This window comes from Heterocephalus glaber, unplaced genomic scaffold, assembly GCF_053883595.1.
Source record: "Heterocephalus glaber isolate CG9 unplaced genomic scaffold, H.glaber_assembly_v1.0 deba00001504, whole genome shotgun sequence".
NCBI lineage: Eukaryota > Metazoa > Chordata > Mammalia > Rodentia > Bathyergidae > Heterocephalus > Heterocephalus glaber.
Window position 1 is genome coordinate 13,072,852 of NW_028258324.1, and position 19,432 is coordinate 13,092,283.

Sequence of the window (19,432 nt, forward strand, 5' to 3'; positions counted from 1 at the left end):
AGGGGAATTGGGAGGGGTAGGGGAAGGGAAAAAAGGGAAAGGAAAAAATATGAGAAAAGGAAAAAAATGGAAACAAGGTCTTTGCAAATAGGGAAGGGTGGAGGGGATGAAGGGAGGGCAAGGGAAGGGGAAAAAAAAAAGAACCAAGAGACTCATGTAATGGTACAAGATCCCAATGATGAATGTAACTGTATTTTATACCTAAAATGTACCAATAAAGTTAATGGGGGGGGGGGAAGAAGTATTGCCATGAGTTCAAGCCCAGCCTAGGCTACATAATTCAAAGCCATCTTGAACTACAAAGCAAAATGTCATCTCAAGAAACAAACAGAAAAACAAGTGGCTGGAGAGGTTAGTGAAGTCTTATTTCTAAAGACAGAATTTGGGCCAGGTGTGGTGGTGCATGCCTGTAATCCTAGCACTTGGGAGGCTGAGACAGGAGGATTGCTACAAGTTTGAGATCAGCCTGGGCTACACAGTGAGTTCAAGAACAGCCTGAACTACATAATGAGACACTGTTTCAAAAAAATGGATTAGACTTTAAAAGATAAGCAATGTTTAAAACGTTAGAACAGAGGGGAAGATAATAAGAATAAAGGCTAGCCAGGGATGTAGCTCAGTGGCACAGCACCTGCTTGGCAAGTGCAAGGCCCTGAGTTCAATTCCTGATACCAAAAAAAAAAAAAAAGAATAAAGGCTTAGGGGAGTGATATTACATGTAGGGGGTGCGGTCAGGGAGGATACGAACTGGTTGTCAGGATCAAAGTATGTGTGTTAAGGAAGTAAGTATTGATAAGAGCTATGTTATATTGATAGAAAGGGTAACAAGCCTCAGGGAAGGCAGTTGAAATTTGATAAGGTAGAAAGTAGAACTGTAGAGAACTCTAGGTTCTTCAATGGAGAAAGCCTGAGGTAAGTTTTTGTTTTGTTTTGAATGCACTGTAAAGACATAAATATGATAGTGGGAAAATACAGATGGTTTTTAAAAGGACTGTGATTCAAGGGGGCTGTTGCAGTATTATAGATAGGAATTCACAATAACTTGATACAGAATCATAAAGGTAAAATGGAATTGGAGAAGACAGGCAAAATCTGAAAAATCTTTCAAAGACAGAAACAGTAAGGTTGATGACCAAATGGGGGTGTGATGGCAGAAAGGATGATTCAGAGTATTCCTTGATTTCTACCTTGTGGAACTAAAAAAAACGATGCTATCACAAATATAAATGGGGAAGTTAGGGAAGGAAAATCTATTTGGAAAATCAAATTTGGGGTTACTGAAGCTGAAGATATAATTGGAAGTGGAAATGTCCTAAGAAGTTCAAAAACTAGTCAGATTAGCTGATAGGGGTGTGCTGGGAGGCCTGCATAGTAAAAAACCCAAGGGCTCAGAGGCACTGGTGGTGTTTTTCCTGGGTTCTTCCAGTTGAAAAGGGTGCCTTTTAGAAGAGAAAGGAATAAATAGACTTGAACAGTTGACTATCCAGATGGTGTCAAAGAACAGAATTGGATTTGATTTCTGGGCCATGGTTTAAGATCCTGGAACTGATGAGTTTTGGCAAGGATCCAGGGAGTCAGAGAGGAAAAAAAAAGTTTTATTTACTTTCTTTCTCTCTCCCCACATCTTCCTCTCTCCCTCTCCCTCTTCACCTCCCTCTCCCTTTTCCCTTCCCTCCTTCCCTCTCCCTCTTCTTCTGCCTCTCCCTTCTTTTCTCTGTCCTCCCTTTTCCCTCTCCCCCTCCCTTTTCTTTTAGGGGAGAGGGGAGAATTGAGAAGGAAATAAAAAATTGTTCAAAGAAGAAAGGAAGGAAGGGAAGATAACTGAACAAATAATGGTCTAAAAGCAGAATAACATTGTAAAAGATATCCAGTGTGTCAAAAGATAATTATAGGTGAAAGGAAGCCAAATTTATTGCTAATATTTATTGAGAGTTTACTATATGCTATCACTGTGGAAAATTCTTTACATGCATTATTTCTTTAATCCTCAAAAAAAGGCTTAATTTTTTTCCACTCCACAAAGTGTGGTACACATCTTTCCAATTCAGTAAAGATCTACATTGTCATTTTAAATTGATGCATAACATACTATTCCATTGTAAGATGGCTAATTTTAGTAAGCTACAATGATCTCCTTTGGGCATACATTTTCCTATTCCGGAGTACAACAGATACATTTTTAATTTAATTTTTAAGCAATATCATGATTCAGTAATGAAAATATGATGAAAATATGAAAAAGTATATTGCAAAAAGGTTTTTTCCATCTTTTTCCTGTTAGTTTCTGTTTTATCTTTCCATTCATAATTTCTTTGTTATAAAAGCAAATGTAGGCCGGGGATTTAGCTCAGTGGTTTTGCCGCCTGCTGCGCAAGCGCAAGGACCCGAGTTCGATCCCCGGTACCAAAAAAAAAAAAAAAAAAAGCAAATGTAGGGCCAGGGATTTAGCTCAGTGGTTCCGGTGCCTGCCTTGCAAGCTCAAGGTCCTAAGTTCAATCCCCAATACCAAAAAAAAAGCAAATGTAAATAAATATTTTTATTTTCTCCGTTTTGTTTTTATATAACTGTAAAAAGCATTTCATGATAATTTTTTAGGATAAAATAAAGGTGATATTGCTGAATAAAGGGTAATTTCTAGTTAAAATCTTAATATGTATTGCTCAAGTGCTTATCAGAAAGTATGTATATTTATATTTTCACCAACAATGTATGTTTTTAATTTTATTTTCCAATTTCATTTTATTTCTATAAGAGATTATAAGAAACTACAGTGAATGTTTAAATAAAAAATTTATTAGAGTAAAAGACACATTACGATTAATCCCCCTCAAAATATTTCCCTTTGCTTTGAGGATGTTTATCCCATCATTCTTGCCACTTTTTAAAGCAGTTTTAGAGAAATCTTTAGTAAGCATCTTTTCATGGCTTCCTCAATGTCCTGAATCAATTCAAAATATTTAAATCAATTTCTGTCAAATAAAAACATCATTCACTGTGTGTCTTCTTTCACCTTATTCACCAAATCTGGCCCTCCAAGACCTCTGGGTCTTTCCCAAAGTCAAAATGACCATGAGGTACATGGTTTGAAGTGATTTGAAGGTGCATGTTTGAAATGATTTAGGACATCGAGGCAGCCATGACAGTGAAACTAAAGCCACTCACAAAAAAGAGCTTCCAGAACTGCTTCAGAAAGTGGCAAGAAAAAATAAGGGTTTTTTTTGTTTTTTGGTACCGGGGATCAAACTCGGATCCTTATGCTTGCGAGGCAGGCGGCAGAACCACTGAGCTAAATCCCTGGCAAAAATAAGTTTTTTAAAAAAATGAGTATTTTGAGGGGGGTTAATGGCAATACATTTTTTAATGTAAAAATTTAAAAAATGTAAACATTCCCTGTATACTTTGATCATACCTCATATACCTGAAAATATATGGAAGAGCAGAGAAATGTTTTAAAACAATAATTTGTAACAGAATGTGTATTTTGATATTATGCAGAATTGATAATACAAAAGACTTTGGACTTATCCACTTATAATGTTGACAAATAGACACAAGTAAAAGGAAAGGTTTGATCTAAGTTCTATATTGTTTCTTTTTTTGGATAGACAGATGGGTAGGATTGCAAAGGTGGAAAAATATCAGGATGTCATGTAAAGATAGGAAATAGAGCTGAACAAGATAAAGAATAAGTAGAATGAGAAGTTGGAAGAGATTTAAGGTAGGAGTGAAAAAAAGGTAGACAATTCCAGTAGGCTCCATACATATCGCCAGATCATTTTTTCCTATTACATTTTTTCCAAGATTCTTGTTACAAATCTCTACTTCCTATCATTGAATTGGTGCATATTATTTTTATAGAAATTAATTTTTCAATGGAATGAATATGTACATTTGTCTTTTTTTAATAGAGTTGATTATCTGAAGAAATGGATACTTCTCCGTCCAAAAAATATCCAGTTAAAAAACGAGTGAAAATACATCCCAACACAGTGATGGTAAAATATACTTCTCATTACCCCCAACCTGGGGATGATGAATATGAAGAAATTAATGAAGACTATGGGAATTTTATGGAAGAAAATCCAAAGAAAGGTCTGCTGAGTGAAATGAAAAGAAAAGGAAGAACTTTCTTTGGAACTGTGGATACTCATCCTCCACCAGCAGAAGACCCAATGACCAGTGAGATCGGACAATTCCAGAGCTTTGCAGAAAAAAATATTTTTCAGTCCCGAAAAATGTGGATAGTGCTGTTTGGATCAGCTTTGGCTCATGGATGTGTAGCCCTTATCACTAGGCTTGTTTCTGATCGTTCTAAAGTTCCATCTTTAGAACTGATTTTTATCCGTTCTGTCTTGCAGGTCTTATCTGTGTTAGTTGTGTGTTACTATCAGGAGGCTCCCTTTGGACCCCGTGGATACAGATTACGACTCTTCTTTTATGGTGTATGCAATGTCATTTCTATCACTTGTGCTTATACATCATTTTCAATAGTTCCTCCTAGCAATGGGACCACTATGTGGAGAGCCACAACCACAGTTTTTAGTGCCATTTTGGCATTTTTACTTGTAGATGAAAAAATGGCTTATGTTGACATGGTCACAGTTGTTTGTAGCGTCTTGGGTGTTTGTCTTGTCATGATCCCCAACATTGTTGATGAAGACAATTCTTTGTTAAATGCCTGGAAAGAAGCTTTTGGGTATTCAATGACTGTGATGGCAGGACTGACTACTGCTCTTTCTATGATAGTGTACAGATCCATCAGGGAGAGGATTAGCATGTGGACTGCTCTGTTTACCTTTGGTTGGACTGGGACAATCTGGGGAATATCTACTATGTTTGTTCTTCAAGAACCCATCATCCCATTAGATGGAGAAACATGGAGTTATCTCATTGCTATATGCATTTGTTCTACTGCAGCATTCTTAGGAGTTTATTATGCCTTGGACAAATTCCATCCAGCTTTGGTCAGCACAGTACAACATCTAGAGATTGTGGTAGCTATGGTCTTGCAGCTTCTAGTATTACACATATTTCCTAGTGTCTATGATGTCTTTGGAGGGGTAATCATTATGATTAGTGTATTTGTCCTTGCTGGCTATAAACTTTACTACAGAAATTTAAGAAGGCAAGATTACCAGGAAATACTAGACTCTCCCATTAAATGAATACCTGGTAATTATTGTCTTGTAAATGTTCAGTTATTGAATACGTACACTGCCATTTTAATATTTACCCATAAATGTCTTTGTGTTATATAATTGACAGAGTGCTATATAATATATAATTAATTTATGCAGATGCAGAAAATTTATTCTTGTATAATATATTCAAATACAAATATTAAATATATGAACTATGTCATGAAATTGGTGTCTTTACACTTTTTTTTTTTTGGTACCGGGATCGAATTTGGAACCTTGCACTTGCAAGGCAGGCGGTGGAACCACTGAGCTAAATCCCCGGCCCATGTCTTCACACTTATTAACAAAAGGTTATTGTAGTAAATTTCCATCACTAAAGAGCACAAAACTTAACCAGACATAGTGGTGCAGACCTGTAACCCCAGCACTCTGGGAGGCTGAGGAAGAACAATCACAAGTTTGAACCTAGCTTGGGCAACTTAGTGACTTAGAGAGTCTCTCAAAATTTAAAAAAGGGGGTGGGCTGGGGATGTAGCTCAGTTCATTGGTCCTGGGTTCAATCCTCAGTACTGAAAAAAACAAAACTATTACCATCCACAGCAAAACCATGACCAAAAAAACCCCCCAAACAACTATAAGGAAATCCATAAAGATTTGAAGAAGTGACCTTTTTCAGATGGAACTTCTGTGGTTCCAAAGTGCCAAAATTTGATAAATGTTCATGCCAATGTTCTACAAATTTTCAAGAAAAATCATTCAATATTCAAAAGTCTTCATTTGTGAAGAGTACAGTATAGAGTAAAATGTTAAACACTGAGCTCTGTTTTGCCATCTACTTGCACTAGAAAACTAAAGGTGATAGAGGTGGAAAAGCAGCTTCAATGGAGGCAAGAAAGAAGGAACAAAAGAAAGGACCTGGATTTTCAGTGATAATGGTCTAATGTTAGAACATGAAATTGGTCTTCTCCTTCCTATTGCCATATTAAGCAACACATAGGAAATGTGGGAAAGCTGGGTTCTTGCCAGCCTATATAATCTATGCCATTTCACGTCTGGTGGTAGGAGACCTAATGCTGGGACAGGGTTTACTTATCCTCAGTTATGCAGGTCTTTTTCAGAGGTGCCCTTGTTTATAATTTTGTGGCAAGTACTATATATGAGGTAGTTGCAACAAAGGTACTCCTTGCTTCTAAAAGAGACACTAGCAGTAATCATAGTATGGTGCAAAATTGACATGGTATCCTTTTCTTTTTTCTTTTTTGGAACTCAGGACCCTGCGCTTATGAGGCAGGCAGTGGCATCACTGAGCTAAATCCCCAGCCCATGGTGTTCTTTTCAAAAGGGGCCGAAAGTCTATAAAAGCATGTAAGGTGACATTAAGTCTCATTTGGGCAATTCTTACTAATTCTGCACAAATGTTAATATAGTACTGGTTAAGTGATTGTGCTCCAAATTCACCCTTCTAAGCTTTCCTATTTGACACAATAGCTCAGACCCTGCAAACTACATTTGCCTATGTACAGGTGGGGAGTAGAGCTTAATAATATAAAAAATAAGTAGAGTCTTTCTAACTTCCACCAATAAAGTGATATAGAAGAAATATAACTCCTAACCTGTTAGATGTCAGATGTGCTGAGTTCACAGTCTCACAATGTCAAGGAATGAAGTTGTGAACCAAAGGAAGAAGTTAGGAGAATTTTATTGGAAATAAGAATAGCTCCTGCATTTCCAGGAGGAGTCCGGAGCAGGTGGCCACCAAGGCTCTTTGCCAGGGGTAATTTATATAGTAAAATCACAAAGCAGGTACAACGTGGGTCAAACTATAACCAACCTGTAAGATTACAAGTGTAGCCCCTTAGCTAATACTGATTCAATAGGGAAACAAGTCAAGTCACAAGGGTATATGGAAAGAACAAAGGCATTTTTGTGAAGGAATGGGTCGAGAGCCTCTGTCACTCACCTGTATGATGCCTAGCTGGAATTACTGGACCAGGTGGTGCTAATTATAGTATAATTTCAAGTTTCTGTTTATCCCTTAGGGAGGCAGGGAGGCACAGCTATTGCATCTTTTTTTTGGTACCAGGGATCAAACTTGGGTCCTTGCGCTTGTGCAGGAGGCGGTGAAACCACTGAGCTAAATCCCCGGGCTGTATTGCATCTTTTTTTGTTTTTTGTTTTTGGTACTGGGTATCGAACTTGGGTCCTTGTGCTTGCAGGGCAGGCAGCAGAACCACTGAGCTAAATCCCCAGCCCCTGCTATTGCATCTTTATCTTGAGGCCTGGCCTTCTTCAGATGCATTTCCAGTCACCATTTTGCTTTCTTTTTTCTGTGCTGACCTCCTTGACAGCCCAGTCCCTCTCTGACTGTATATTAATTTCTATCAAACTTAGCTGTCTATAATAAAAGGACATTAGAAGGAAACTGGAAGAAAGGGAATAGGGGAAAACGGACTTTCTTCTTTCTATTTGTCTATAGTTTCTATCACTGTTAACCCTGGAGTGGTAATTCATTTTAGCCTTGAGAGTTTTGCTTTTTTTTTTTTTCTTTGGTACCGGGGATTGAACTCGGGTCCTTGCACTTGCACAACAGGCGGCGAAACCACTGAGCTAAATCCCCGGCCCAAGAGTTTTGTTTTGTTTAATTTTTTAAAATGTAGGACTGGGTGTTGAACCAAGGCCCTATACAGAGTTACATCTTTAGCCTTTTAAGAAAAATATTTGAGACAGGGTTTTGCTAAGTTTCCCAGGGTGGGCTTGAACTTTGCAATCCTCCCACCTCAGTCTCCCAGAGTGGTGGGATTACCAGTGTGCACCATCATGCCTGGCTAGCCATTAGCTTCTTCTGGCATCACCTCTGCCTTCAACCAATTAGCTTCATCATATCCCTTAAAGAAGTAGCAGGACTAGCTGGAGAGCTTCCACTCAGAGGTCTGAGCTACAGTTCAGATGGGTCATTTATCTCAGTGTCTGAGACCTAATAGTCCAACTAATTAAGGTTGAATTCCTTTTCACTAGTTCTAGGGATGGTAGCTGCTCCCTACCATCTACATGTTCCTCCAGAGCCTCATGTGCTCATAAGTAGGGCTTCAGGGAGATGACTAGATCATGAGGGAATGATACTTATTAGTGGATTAGTCCACTGATAAGTTTATAGCTAAATGTGATGTTGAGGGATGAAGCCTGGTTGGAGGAGGTGGGTCACTGTGGGGATATATGTGTGTGTATATATATATATATATATATATATATATATATATATATATAATCTCCATCCTTCTTTCTCATTTGATCCCTCTACTTCTTGCCTGCCATGCTATGAGCTAGTTCTCCTCTGCCATACCTGTCCACCTGGCCACCCTATCTTGGAGCCAGCAGACTATGGACTGAAACCTCTATACATATAAGCCATAACAAACCTTTCCTCATTTAATTCTGGTGTCAGGTATGTGTCTGAGCAATGAGAAAGTAACTGAAACAAATCTCTTTTCACTAGCTCTAGGGGTGGTGGCCACTCCTCACAGTAATCACTCTTGTGTTACCTTGATGTTTCTTTTTTGCTTTTCAGTCCATCAACACCCAATACTAAATCTTCCCTGTTATACCTTGTGATTTCCATTTTTCTAATATGTCTCCAGATCACCCCCAAAGGAATCCATAGCCATCAGTAACATACTATGCTTTGGGAAAATATCAATATTTAGATTTCTTTTCAGGGATTACTACACAATAGCTCTCAATAAAAATTATGCAAATTGAAGCACAGAAAAAAAAAAGGTTTGAAAAAGGGAAAAATTCAAACAAACTCAAACCAAACAGTGCCTGATTAGGTATACTAAGAAGTCTAGCATAAGTGTAACTGCAGTCCCAAAAGAAGAAGAAAGAGAGAAGACAGAAAAAAAAAAATCTGAGTAATTATTGGCCAAAAGTTTTCCAATATTTTTGGAAATTGGTGGAGATTGAACTCAGAGCCTTCACAGTGAACTATATTCCCAGGCATTTTGGGGTTTTATTTTGAGACAGGTTCTTGCTAAGTTGATTAGTTGCCCAGGATGGGCTCAAACTTGCAATCTTCCTGACTTAGCCTCCCAGAGTGCTAGATTATAGGTGTGTGCCACCATCCCTGACCAAATTTTCCAAATTTGATAAAAGGAAAGAAAAACAAAAAAAAAATGCCTATAATCCAAGCATTTGGGAGGCTGAGGCAGGAGGACTGCCACAAGTTCAAGACCAGCCTGAACTACATAGCATGACCTTGTCTCAACAAAACAAAACAAAACACCAACAGGGAAAAATAGGGGAACAGAAAAGAGCTGGACCAAAGCAAGACCAATACCCAGCAGGGCAAAGATTGTCTTATAACTCCATGTCTGGTGTCTGGAGCACATGATGGTGAGCTTCAAAGGACTTGGGAAGTCCTTTAGTCCTAGACCTATAGCTTTGCCAATTGCAGCTTTGCCAGTTGCAGCTTTTCTCTTAGGCTGACTCTGCTCATTGCCTACAGATTTTTTGGGCACATTCCATGTTCCTGGCATCTCCAACTTTTTTGTGTCTCTATTCAGCAATAGTTTCACTCTCACAGCTTAAGTATCATAACCTCAGGGGCTTCCAGCAGGAACTCTAGCCCTGTAACACGCTGCCTTTTCCTAGGCCTTCCTTTGAAACCTGGGTGGTAGAACCATCTATGACCCCGAAACTTGCATTCTTCATGCCTACACACCAGTATCATGTGGACAATGCCAGGGTCTACCACCAGTTAAAGCAGTAGCTGGGCCCTGTTGGGCCACAGCTGCAGTAGCCACTACGTGCCTGGCAGGCTGATCATGGTGAAATAAATCCCGGGGAACCAGCAGGAGGCTGGGTGTGCGTGTGTGTGCTTGTGTGTGCATGTGTGTGTGTGTCTTTTTAAATGAAAGATTTATACTTTTGGATCCTTGAGACTGCAATGAGTGGGGTCCTGAGGATTCCTGAGATGCCCTCAAGGCATCTTTCTTCTTATCCTGGTTTAAAGTATTTGGTTTCTTTCTTCCTTCCTTCCTTCCTTCTTTTTTCTTTCTCTTTCTTTCTTTCCTTTCTCTCTCCCTCCCTCTCTCTCTCTTTCCTTCCTTCCTTCCCTTCCCTTTCCTTCCTTCCTTGGGATTGAACTCAGGTCCTTGGGCTTGCACAGCAGGTGGCGAAACCACTGAGCTAAATCCTGGGCCCTGGTTTCTTTTTTTAATGGCACTAATCTTTTAGGCAGCCACACCTCTTTTGGCCCCAGTTTTACACGTGCTTCCTTTCTGGCCAAAATGAAAGTTTAAAAAAATCTTTCTGCTCTGTTTTGCTCCCAGTTCTAACTCAGGCTAAAAGCAGCCAGCAGTATCAAACTACCATCTGAATGTAGGGCTGCCTTGAAATTTCTTCCACCAGATCAATTAGCCTCACACAAAATTTTAGGACATGGTCAAAATGAAGACAAATTATTTGCCAGAGTGTAACATACATGGCTTCTAGTCCAATTCCTAACATTCCCATATGAAACCTCAAGAGTTTGGTCTTTACTGTCTGCATTTCCATCAGCATTGTGATCTTCTGAGCTGTGACTAGAACTGCCCATCAGACTCTGCTTACAATATTTTAGGCCTTTATAGCTCACTTCGCTGAACTTCTCCAATTTCTTCCTACAAACCAGTTCCAAAGACACTGAAACATATAGTCCCAAGAATTACCCCACTTTCCTGCTACCAATTTTCTGTATTGGCCAACTTTTCCCTTGCTAGGACAAAATTCCTGATACCTACAGCTTGAGGAGAGGTTTCAGTCTATGATCAGCTGGTGACAAGGTGGATATATGGTGGAAGGGAGAAAGAGCTGCTCATTTTGTGGCAGCTTGGAAGCAGAGTGCAGGGGAGGAGTCCAAGAGGAAAAGGCCATGGCCTGTATAGTTCCAAAGTTCAAGTACAAAAGACCTACTTCTAGCTAAGCCCCACATCCTAATAGCCTATTCAGTTTTGAACTCATCAGTGAGCCCATTAATGAAATTTGTGCCCTCACAATCCATTCAACTCTAGGAATTTAACCTAGTCAAGAGGACAATCAAGATTAACTAACATAAAATGTAACTATTGTTATCAGTTTAACTGCTGATAAATATAATAAAATCGTAAAAGTAGCCAGAGAAAAAGACAAAGAAGTAATGTAAGAATTGCAACTAGCTTCTCAGCAGAAATAATGGAGGCCAGAAAATAGAATATCTTTATTATTTTTATAGTAAGTACTGGGGATGAATCCAGGGCTTCTCATATGCTAGGGAAGTGCTCCAACACTGATCTATATACCTATGCCAGAATGACATCTTTAAAGATAGAAAGAAAACCTTTAAAGACTCCTCATAGCCTATACAATAAATTCTAAGGTCCTTAACTTCATAACATTTCTAGTCATCTACTCCAGCAATATACTATTATTTAGTGCCTTTTTATTATCTAGAAAACCCTTCTCTTTGCCTAAATGCCTGACCACACATCTGCTCTTTTCTTGTGGTTTAATGTTTCCCCTTGTTATTGTACACGTTTATTGTCATATCTACTATGTTAATAGTAAGTACCTGTTTAAATTTCATTCTCTGACACTGGCTTGAGCTCCTTTAAGGTAGGGATTGTTTTTTATTTTTTTGGGGGGGGGATTGTTCTTTAGATATCCAGTACTTATTGTACTGGACAGAGTGGACCCATGACAATTTTTTTGTTGAATTAATTCCTATAAATGCATAACAATATTATTTATTACCAGGGTCAATAATTTCTCTACTTCATAATTGTGGTTTCTTCTTGGTAATTGGTAGGTAGGACATTTTTTATTCTAAATACTCCTGTCTGACGGTGATGCTAAACTAGATCATTCTAACCATTTCTAACCATAGCTGTTAATTGTTTCTTGGAAAAAGTCTTCACACATGGAGGCTTATTTTACTTTCTTTTCACAAATCCTCCTTTGGGATTAAGGGAGTCAGCTGCATGTTTTATTCTAGATATTAGTTGCCAACATCTTCCATAGCATTAAGTTCTGACCCAAGTTTTGTTGATGCCTGATTCTACTTGGTTCCTGTCTAATCAGCACTAATTAGCAAGGATGATTTTTGACTTGAGTTTCCCTAAAAGAGGGGAAGAAAAAAACAGTAGCATGTTTATGTTTGGAAGTTGGGATGATAGAATGAATGAAACTCTAGAGACAACTGCTATCCAATAAAAACAAGGACTTTTCTTCTAAGTGCAATTTCGTACATGCTTGTCTACCCTTCCACTCTTTTGTCGTTGTTTCCTTCTTTTTATTCAACTACTCTCCCACCCCAGTACTAGGAATTAAAGGCAGGGCCTTCACACTGTGCTACATCTTCAACCTTTAAAATTTTTTATTTTGAGATGGTCTGGCTAAGTCACTAAGTTGTCTGGGTGAGACTCAAACCTGCACTCCTCCTGCCTCAGCCTCCCAGAGTGTGTATGCACTACTACAAGTGGCTAACTCCTCTTTTTCATAAATTTTTGGTACAAGGTCTTTGTTTGAAGACTTCTTGGTAAGAATGATGAGGAACCTTAAGGAAGACACAGGAAAAAACATGTTTGCAGAGAATTAAAACTCTTTAGAAAAATTAGATTTAAATTCTCCCCATGATAGTTAGTTGATTGTGTCAAATTGAGTAAGAAATGCCCAACTTGGTTCAGCATAGTTCTGGGTGTGGTAGACCCATGGAAAGGAGGATTGTCGCCAGAATGGTATAAAAGGGAAACGATGAAGGATTGCTTCTGTTCAGAGGAGCTTCAGTTTTTGCCTTTACTTTGGACATTGTCTCCTGGCTTCCAGTATAAACTTCAGCCTCCAGGAAAGGCTCTTCAGCTTCCTCTTTTTTTATTTTTATTTTTTGGTGCTGGGGATTGAACTTGGGTCCTTGTGCTTGTGCAGCAGGCAGCAAAACCACTGAGCTAAATCCCCAGCCTTCAGCTTCTTGATAGGGATTTACACAGGAGACTACAGAGAACCCTAGGCCTTTGACTGGATCCTTCAACTCTCCAGCATGCACACAGTCCTTTCTTCCACATCTGACTCTGGGCGGCCATTGTAAGCCAGTCTTGGAAATTCTTATATATTTGTATATTGTGTTACATGTTTCTTTAGTAAGCACTGACCGATATACCACTTCACTCACAACTGTTTTATTTTTTTGGTGCTGGGGTTCAAACCCAGGGCTTTGTGTGTGCTGGCCATGGACTGTACTACTGAGCTATACCTCTCACCCCCAGCTGCTTCTTTTATTGCTAAATAGGTAGAATATAGTAATCAACAGACCCGGACTAAAATCTTGTGGAAGGTCTGCTCAGATTATTGGTTCCTTCAAAATAGATTCTCTTACAGAATAAAAGCTTATGACTTCAGCACATTTTTTTTCCTAGGTTAATTAGTGGTATAAGCTATGTGAAGGGAAGGACTGTATTTTACTTCCTTTTACATTTACATTCTTTGTCCCATCACATGTTAAATATGTAACTAGAATTGAAATCGAGTCAGGTTCTTGTACATTTGCTATGTAAAGATTTGGGAGAACTACTTTTATCTTCTGGATAATAGTTTCTTCAAAAATGAATGTAATAGTATCTCAACTCATACTTTATAAAATGTACCAACAAATAAGAAAACCACTTTTTATTTGGGCTGCCATAAAAAATACCAGACTAGGTGGCTTAAACAACAAAAATTTATTTTCCCACGGTTATGGAAGTTGGGAAGTCTAAGATCAAGGTGACTGTACAGCTGATTTGGGGTAAGGGCTTGTTTGCATAAGGCACTCTTCTTGGTGGAGAGACCATTTTCTGTTGTCTTAAAAAATAAAAATATCTGCCAGGGATTTAGCTCAGTGGCACCACGCTTGCCTCGAAAGTGCAAGGTTCTGAGTTAGATCCCTGGTACAAAATAAATAAATAAATAAATAAAATAAAAACTGTCAGGGGTTTAGCTCTGCCGCCTGCCTTGGAAGTGCAAGGTCCCAAGTTCGATCCTGGGTACACCCCCCCAAAAAAACTAATCACAGTGGATTAGTTCCTAACACTTAGGACCTCATTTAACTTCAGTTATTTCTTAGCAGTCTATTTCTACATATTTGGGGTTACGGCTACAGCATATGAATATTGCAGGGACACAATTCAGTCCACAGTAGACATGATAAAATATTCCGTTATTTCACCCCTTAGAATAAATTCAAAGCCAGGCAATGGTGGCTCATGCCTGTAATCTCAGCACTTGAAAGGCTGAGGCAAGAGGATTGCAGAGGTTGAGGCCAGCCTGGGCTACACAGTGAGTTCAAGGCCAGCCCGAACTACATAGGGAGATCCTGTCTCAAAAAACCAAATCAAAAATAAAAAAGAATACATTTATAATTCACTTGCGTTATTTATTTTGGATGCTAATAATGGAAGGTAGACATAGAGTTACTCTTGCTCATTTTCATGGTCCACTTGTCTCAGCTAACTTGAGGCTAGGAAGGGGCCATAGGTAATTTTCGCTTTACCTTATCCTATACCCACTAGCACTTAAGTGAATTTTGAAGTCAAGGGCCAGGATTAAAGGGAAAAGAAGATATAATAATGCCTTAAACAAGATTATTGACCATATATCATGTGTTAGGCAAGGGGGAAAAGTGAACATTGACACAGTTCCTGATTTAATGGTACGGATACAGCTCGGATAGGAAAATACCTGTCTTCTAAGAAAGGAACCTAACCAAGCAGGTTTCCTCGAGGAGCAACACCTAAATTAAGCCACAAAGACCATTAGGAAGGAGCGAGGAAGGTTAAGGGGGCAACACCAGCGCGGGGAGAACAGATTCACTGACGCCCCTGGAGGTGGCTGGGCCGCGGAGAGTGCTAGGATCCCAGAACGCTCGGGTGGGAACTACCAACACGGCGGCTGGAAGCCAAGTTCAAGCTGCCCACGCACCAGAGCACTTTGTCGGGTCTCAGACTCAGCATTTTTGGTTGTGTATCAAATTAAGGATACATCTTACATTTTTCTCCCAGTTCTCTTTTTCCAGGTCCTTTTGTTTTTCTTTGTCGCTCCCCGCCCCTAAGTATCTTCAGTTGGGAGGACCTTGCTGCGGTGCAGAAACCAGAAGGAAACCAGGACAATTAGGGACGCGGTAATCCTTTTTGTTGTTGTTGTTGTGGAGCTTCTCCAATGGCGCTGAGAAGGGGGGCTCAAAGTGACCAGCCAGCCAGGGCAGCTGGGGAGCCAAATTAACTATCACCAGGTTCAGCGTTCCTCACCCTCTCTCTTCTCTTACTTCCTCGCAGCTTCTGCTCACCGCACAGCCAGCACAGTGCTTGATTGACAGACAGTCCACCCAATCCTGGCGTGGCACCGATAGCTGTCACGTCGAAGACTGAGCCTATCAGATTGGGCAGGTAGCGTGTTTCCTGCCGGCGCGGGGCTGCCCTCTCGCCGCGCACGCTCCACCCCTCTCCCGAGAGCTACACGGCGGCAGAGCGCAGGCCTCGATCCGTAACGGCCCTCCCGGCGTCCGGGTGCCCTCCTCAGTAGACTGGAGCCGCCTGGGCTCGCATAGGGAAGGTGAGACTGCCTTGCTGGTTGGCAGAGACAGAGACAGCACTTTAGTCACCCATCCGTCCGCACAGCCTGTTAAGTCGCTGCGTCGCTTCCTCTTAGCGAAGTTAGCCCCGGGAGCGCCGTCTGCCGGCGCCGAGTGGAGCCAGAGGGGGCGGGGAGGCCATTGAGCCTAGCCTGGGCGTCTGCACTGCTGCTTCGCGCGACCGTCAGGCCTCAGCACCGGGTGGCGCGACCCTGCGGCCTTTCCCTCCTTCGGAGCGCCGCGCCTGCGAGGCTTGGAGGTCGGGTGTACAGCGCTTTGCCGCTCCATGTGTCTCTCGAAAAAGCCCCGCTCCCAGTTGTGGCGTAATCCGAAGCTGGGGAGGTAGGGACGAGGTAGGGCAGAGGTAGGGCAGATAAGGCGCTTTCCCTCTTCTCCACCCGGGGGCGGCGGAGCGAACCGTGCCCGCGGACTGTGGACAGATTCGGAACGCGCCTTCCTCCTTCCTCGGACCCCAGCCGCCTTCCTCGTTGTGGGGCGATCTGGGCATTACTGTCGTCGTGGGGATCTGCTTTAGGTTTGTACGCGAGTTGCCTGGGGTTTGAGCTTTTGACCCAAGTTGTAGTATATTTGGCTAAAAAAAATGTATCGATAGATTTCGTACCCTTGTTTTCATACGTGCTAAATTCACCGTTAGAAGCTGGGGAAGCTGGGCTTTTTTCAGGACTGAGAACCATAACAGGCGCTCAGTTAATTTTGAGTTGATAAACTGAAGTCATCTGAAAAGGATTCTACCCGTTACAGTAGGTAAGAAGCCTTAGGAGTTAAGGAAAGTATGAGGTTAAGAGAACCTTCTTAGCCTATCTTGGGTGCGGAGCAAAAAAGTTCAGTGTCCAGAAAAAATGGGTAAGTGTTAAAGAGATACTTATTTTTTAATTACTTTTATAGTTTTATGACAAGCCAGCCACAAGAATTTCTTAAGCACCTGAAAACCATTCTTCCTAAAGCCTCAGTTTTCAGGAAGATCTCAAAGTAAATGGGGAAATAACCCAAGAAGTATAGTACTGTTGGTAGTTGTCAGTAATGTTCAACTCTCACATAGGCATCCCGCTCACATCTTGATAGTAACTCAAGTATACACTGGTGAATAGTACTTTCATTTCGTCATGACCACTGTGGTTTTTCTCATTTGAGAAAATTGTGATCAGTGGGAATTGGCTTTATAAGCACAGTTTGCAGTGTGTGCGAGTCTACTTAGTTGTTCTCGTTAAATTTTAAAATGTTTGCCTAATTTTTCTAAGTATTATCTTTCTGTTTAGATTTTCCCAGTGCTTTCAGGTCCATGTAAATAAAAATTGAAACATGCATGTAATATTTTGTAAGACAGTAAGTGATTTTCTTTTCTTTTGAGGATTTTCCAAAGCTCAAAGTAGATCTGATATGATTATTAAAAATAAATCCTTTGTCAGAAAAGCTTCATAAATTTATTCTCCTGAATAATTTGGAAAACATGCCAAATGTTCTCTATGTATGCCAGAAAATTAAATGATTTAGTTGATAAGTCTTCAAATTGCAGGTCGTTTAGCATATTCTTCCTAAATACTTTGCTATGCTGTCTTACGAAGACAACTGGTGGCCAGATGTAGTATTTAAAGGTAAATTAAGGCAGCAGTTAGTCCTGGGTAATCTTCACTTTAACAGAGAGAGAATTTATAGATTTTATAGTCTTCCCTTCAAAGCTGAGTCCACGTGCTGACTTTGTTTGGGTGACGTTATAGAGCAGTATGCTTTCAGTTACCCAGACCCAACCTTGTTTTCATCTTTGTCCACATAACACTGGTAAATTTTGGCCATTTAAAAAAATTTTTTTCCAGGTGTATGTTCTTTTGTGTCCTTATGTTATTTATGTATTTATTTGTTTGTAGTATGTATGAAGCCTTTTACACTGAGCAACATCCTCAGTGACCTTTTTATATTTTTTATTTTTAAACAGGATCTTGCTTAATTGTCAACTTGCCCAAGCCGGACTTGAATTTGTATTCCTCCTGCCTCAGCCTCCCAGAGTGCTGGGATTACAAACATGTGCCACCATGAGTTTATCTTAGTTTTTATCTTTCAACCACTCACTAGTTTAAACTGGGGTTTTTTTTGGCCAGGCTTTTCTGTACTAAATACATCCTCCCTGCTGCTAAATCTTAATTCTTTGAACACATCTCTCACTGTTATCTACAGAGCATACATAGTTCACCAGTCATAGCCTCCTAGTGAAAACCTATTTGTCTAATGCCAGCACTATTTCTCTACAGGACCTGTCACCCTAACCATTTATGCTTTGTACTTTTCTATCTTTATCATATTTGTTGAAATTTTGAATGTCTGTGCATGGACTGCCTTTTTTTTGGTGGTACTGGAGATTGAACCCAGGGCCTTCATACTGAGCTAAATCCACAGGCTTTTTTATTTTAAATTTTGAGATAGAGTCTCACCAAGTTGTAAAATTGCACAGCCTGGGGTTGAATTTGTGATCCTTCTGCCTCAGCCTCCCAGAGTGCTGGGATTACAGACGTGTGCCACCATGCACTGCAGCTGCCTACTACAGTATTTAAAACAAAAATTTCCCTCTAAATTACAAAATAGTTGGGCGTGGTGGTGCATGCCTGTGATCCCAGTCCTCAGGAGGCTGAGGCAAGAGGATCACTCTGAATTTGAGACCAGCTTGGACTACATAGACCCTATCTCAAAACCTCCACAACCCCCCCAAAAATTACAAAGTAAATTTTTGTTTCATTTTTGATCCTTTAACATGACATTCAAAATGTCATTTCTTCTCCCTGTAATGTTGCTTTTCTTTGAATCCTTGTTCCTTTTTTTTTTTTTTTTTTTTTGCCATTCTCTTGGTTTTAAAGTTTATGTGAGCTTGTAGTATGGTACCATAGAACATTATTGCTATAATATTGGAATCCACCCTTTTGTTTTATCAATAAGGAAATCCATAGAGAATAACTAAAATTCACAGATGTTGTTAGGGGGACACAGCTGAGACTCAAACCTTTTTCTTCTTCAAGTTTTGTGTATTCTTTGTGAAACCATACTACTATTTATCTTTTGTAGTATAACTTTGTATTTTGTTTCACATTATTTTTCATTTTGTGTATTTAAGACTGAAAATTTCTTGAGGGCAAGGAAACTTGCATAAATTATTTAGACAATGCTTCAAAGTCTTTATAAACCTTTTCAGATATCTCTACCATCTTTTTCTATGCTTGTTGCGTGTATTAACAACATTAACAGAAACAATATACGTTGTCATCTCTTCAGTAGAGTCCTATGACCCATTACAATGAATAAATCATTTACAAGTTTTATTGTTGAAATTTAGTTTGTGTGAATCCCCCCCCCCTTTTTTTTTTTTTTTTTTTTGTAGAACTGAGCTACATTCTTGGGCATTTTAAAAAATTTTCTTAGATAAGAGTCTCGGTAAGTTGACCGCCCAGCCTGCCTTAGCCTCTCCATTACAGGCATGCTCATTACAGGCATGTACCACCATACCTGGCATGTCTGTGAGAATTTCTTCATGGAGTGAATCTTTGGGAGTCTTGCAGATAGTTGCAAAACTGTGTAATGGTTTGGAAGAAATCTAGAGGGTTTATCACTCAAGTAAATATAGTGATCTAAAAATTTTTTTTCCTCTTTCTGAATGTTAGAACAGCAACAGTTTCAC

General features: G+C 39.9%; 2 protein-coding genes across 22 annotated transcripts in view; both read left to right on the top strand.

Annotated features, from left to right (window-relative positions):
- Slc35g2 (solute carrier family 35 member G2) overlaps positions 1 to 5,873 on the top strand; it is a 35,454-nt gene extending 29,581 nt beyond the window's left edge. For 4 of the 7 annotated variants that reach the window (XM_004834290.3, XM_087186186.1, XM_087186185.1 and 1 more), the window contains one exon: positions 3,909 to 5,871. In XM_004834290.3, coding sequence (XP_004834347.1) covers positions 3,927 to 5,165 — 1,239 coding nt within the window. In that variant the 5' untranslated portion in view covers positions 3,909 to 3,926 and the 3' untranslated portion in view covers positions 5,166 to 5,871. Of the gene's footprint in view, positions 1 to 3,908 lie in introns of all 7 variants that reach the window. The other 3 variants (XM_004834288.3, XM_087186189.1, XM_087186187.1) reach the window with 3 other exon arrangements.
- The window catches only part of Nck1 (NCK adaptor protein 1), a 138,038-nt gene that overhangs the window by 29,585 nt on the left and 89,021 nt on the right, over positions 1 to 19,432 (top strand). For 5 of the 15 annotated variants that reach the window (XM_021247470.2, XM_087186191.1, XM_087186195.1 and 2 more), the window contains exon 1: positions 15,579 to 15,734. The exons of 3 other annotated variants lie outside the window; for them this stretch is intronic. The gene's annotated coding sequence lies outside the window, so the exon portion shown is untranslated. Of the gene's footprint in view, positions 1 to 15,457; positions 15,735 to 15,763; positions 16,289 to 19,432 lie in introns of those variants that run through there. 7 more of the 15 variants (XM_021247396.2, XM_004834297.4, XM_004834298.4 and 4 more) reach the window with 4 other exon arrangements.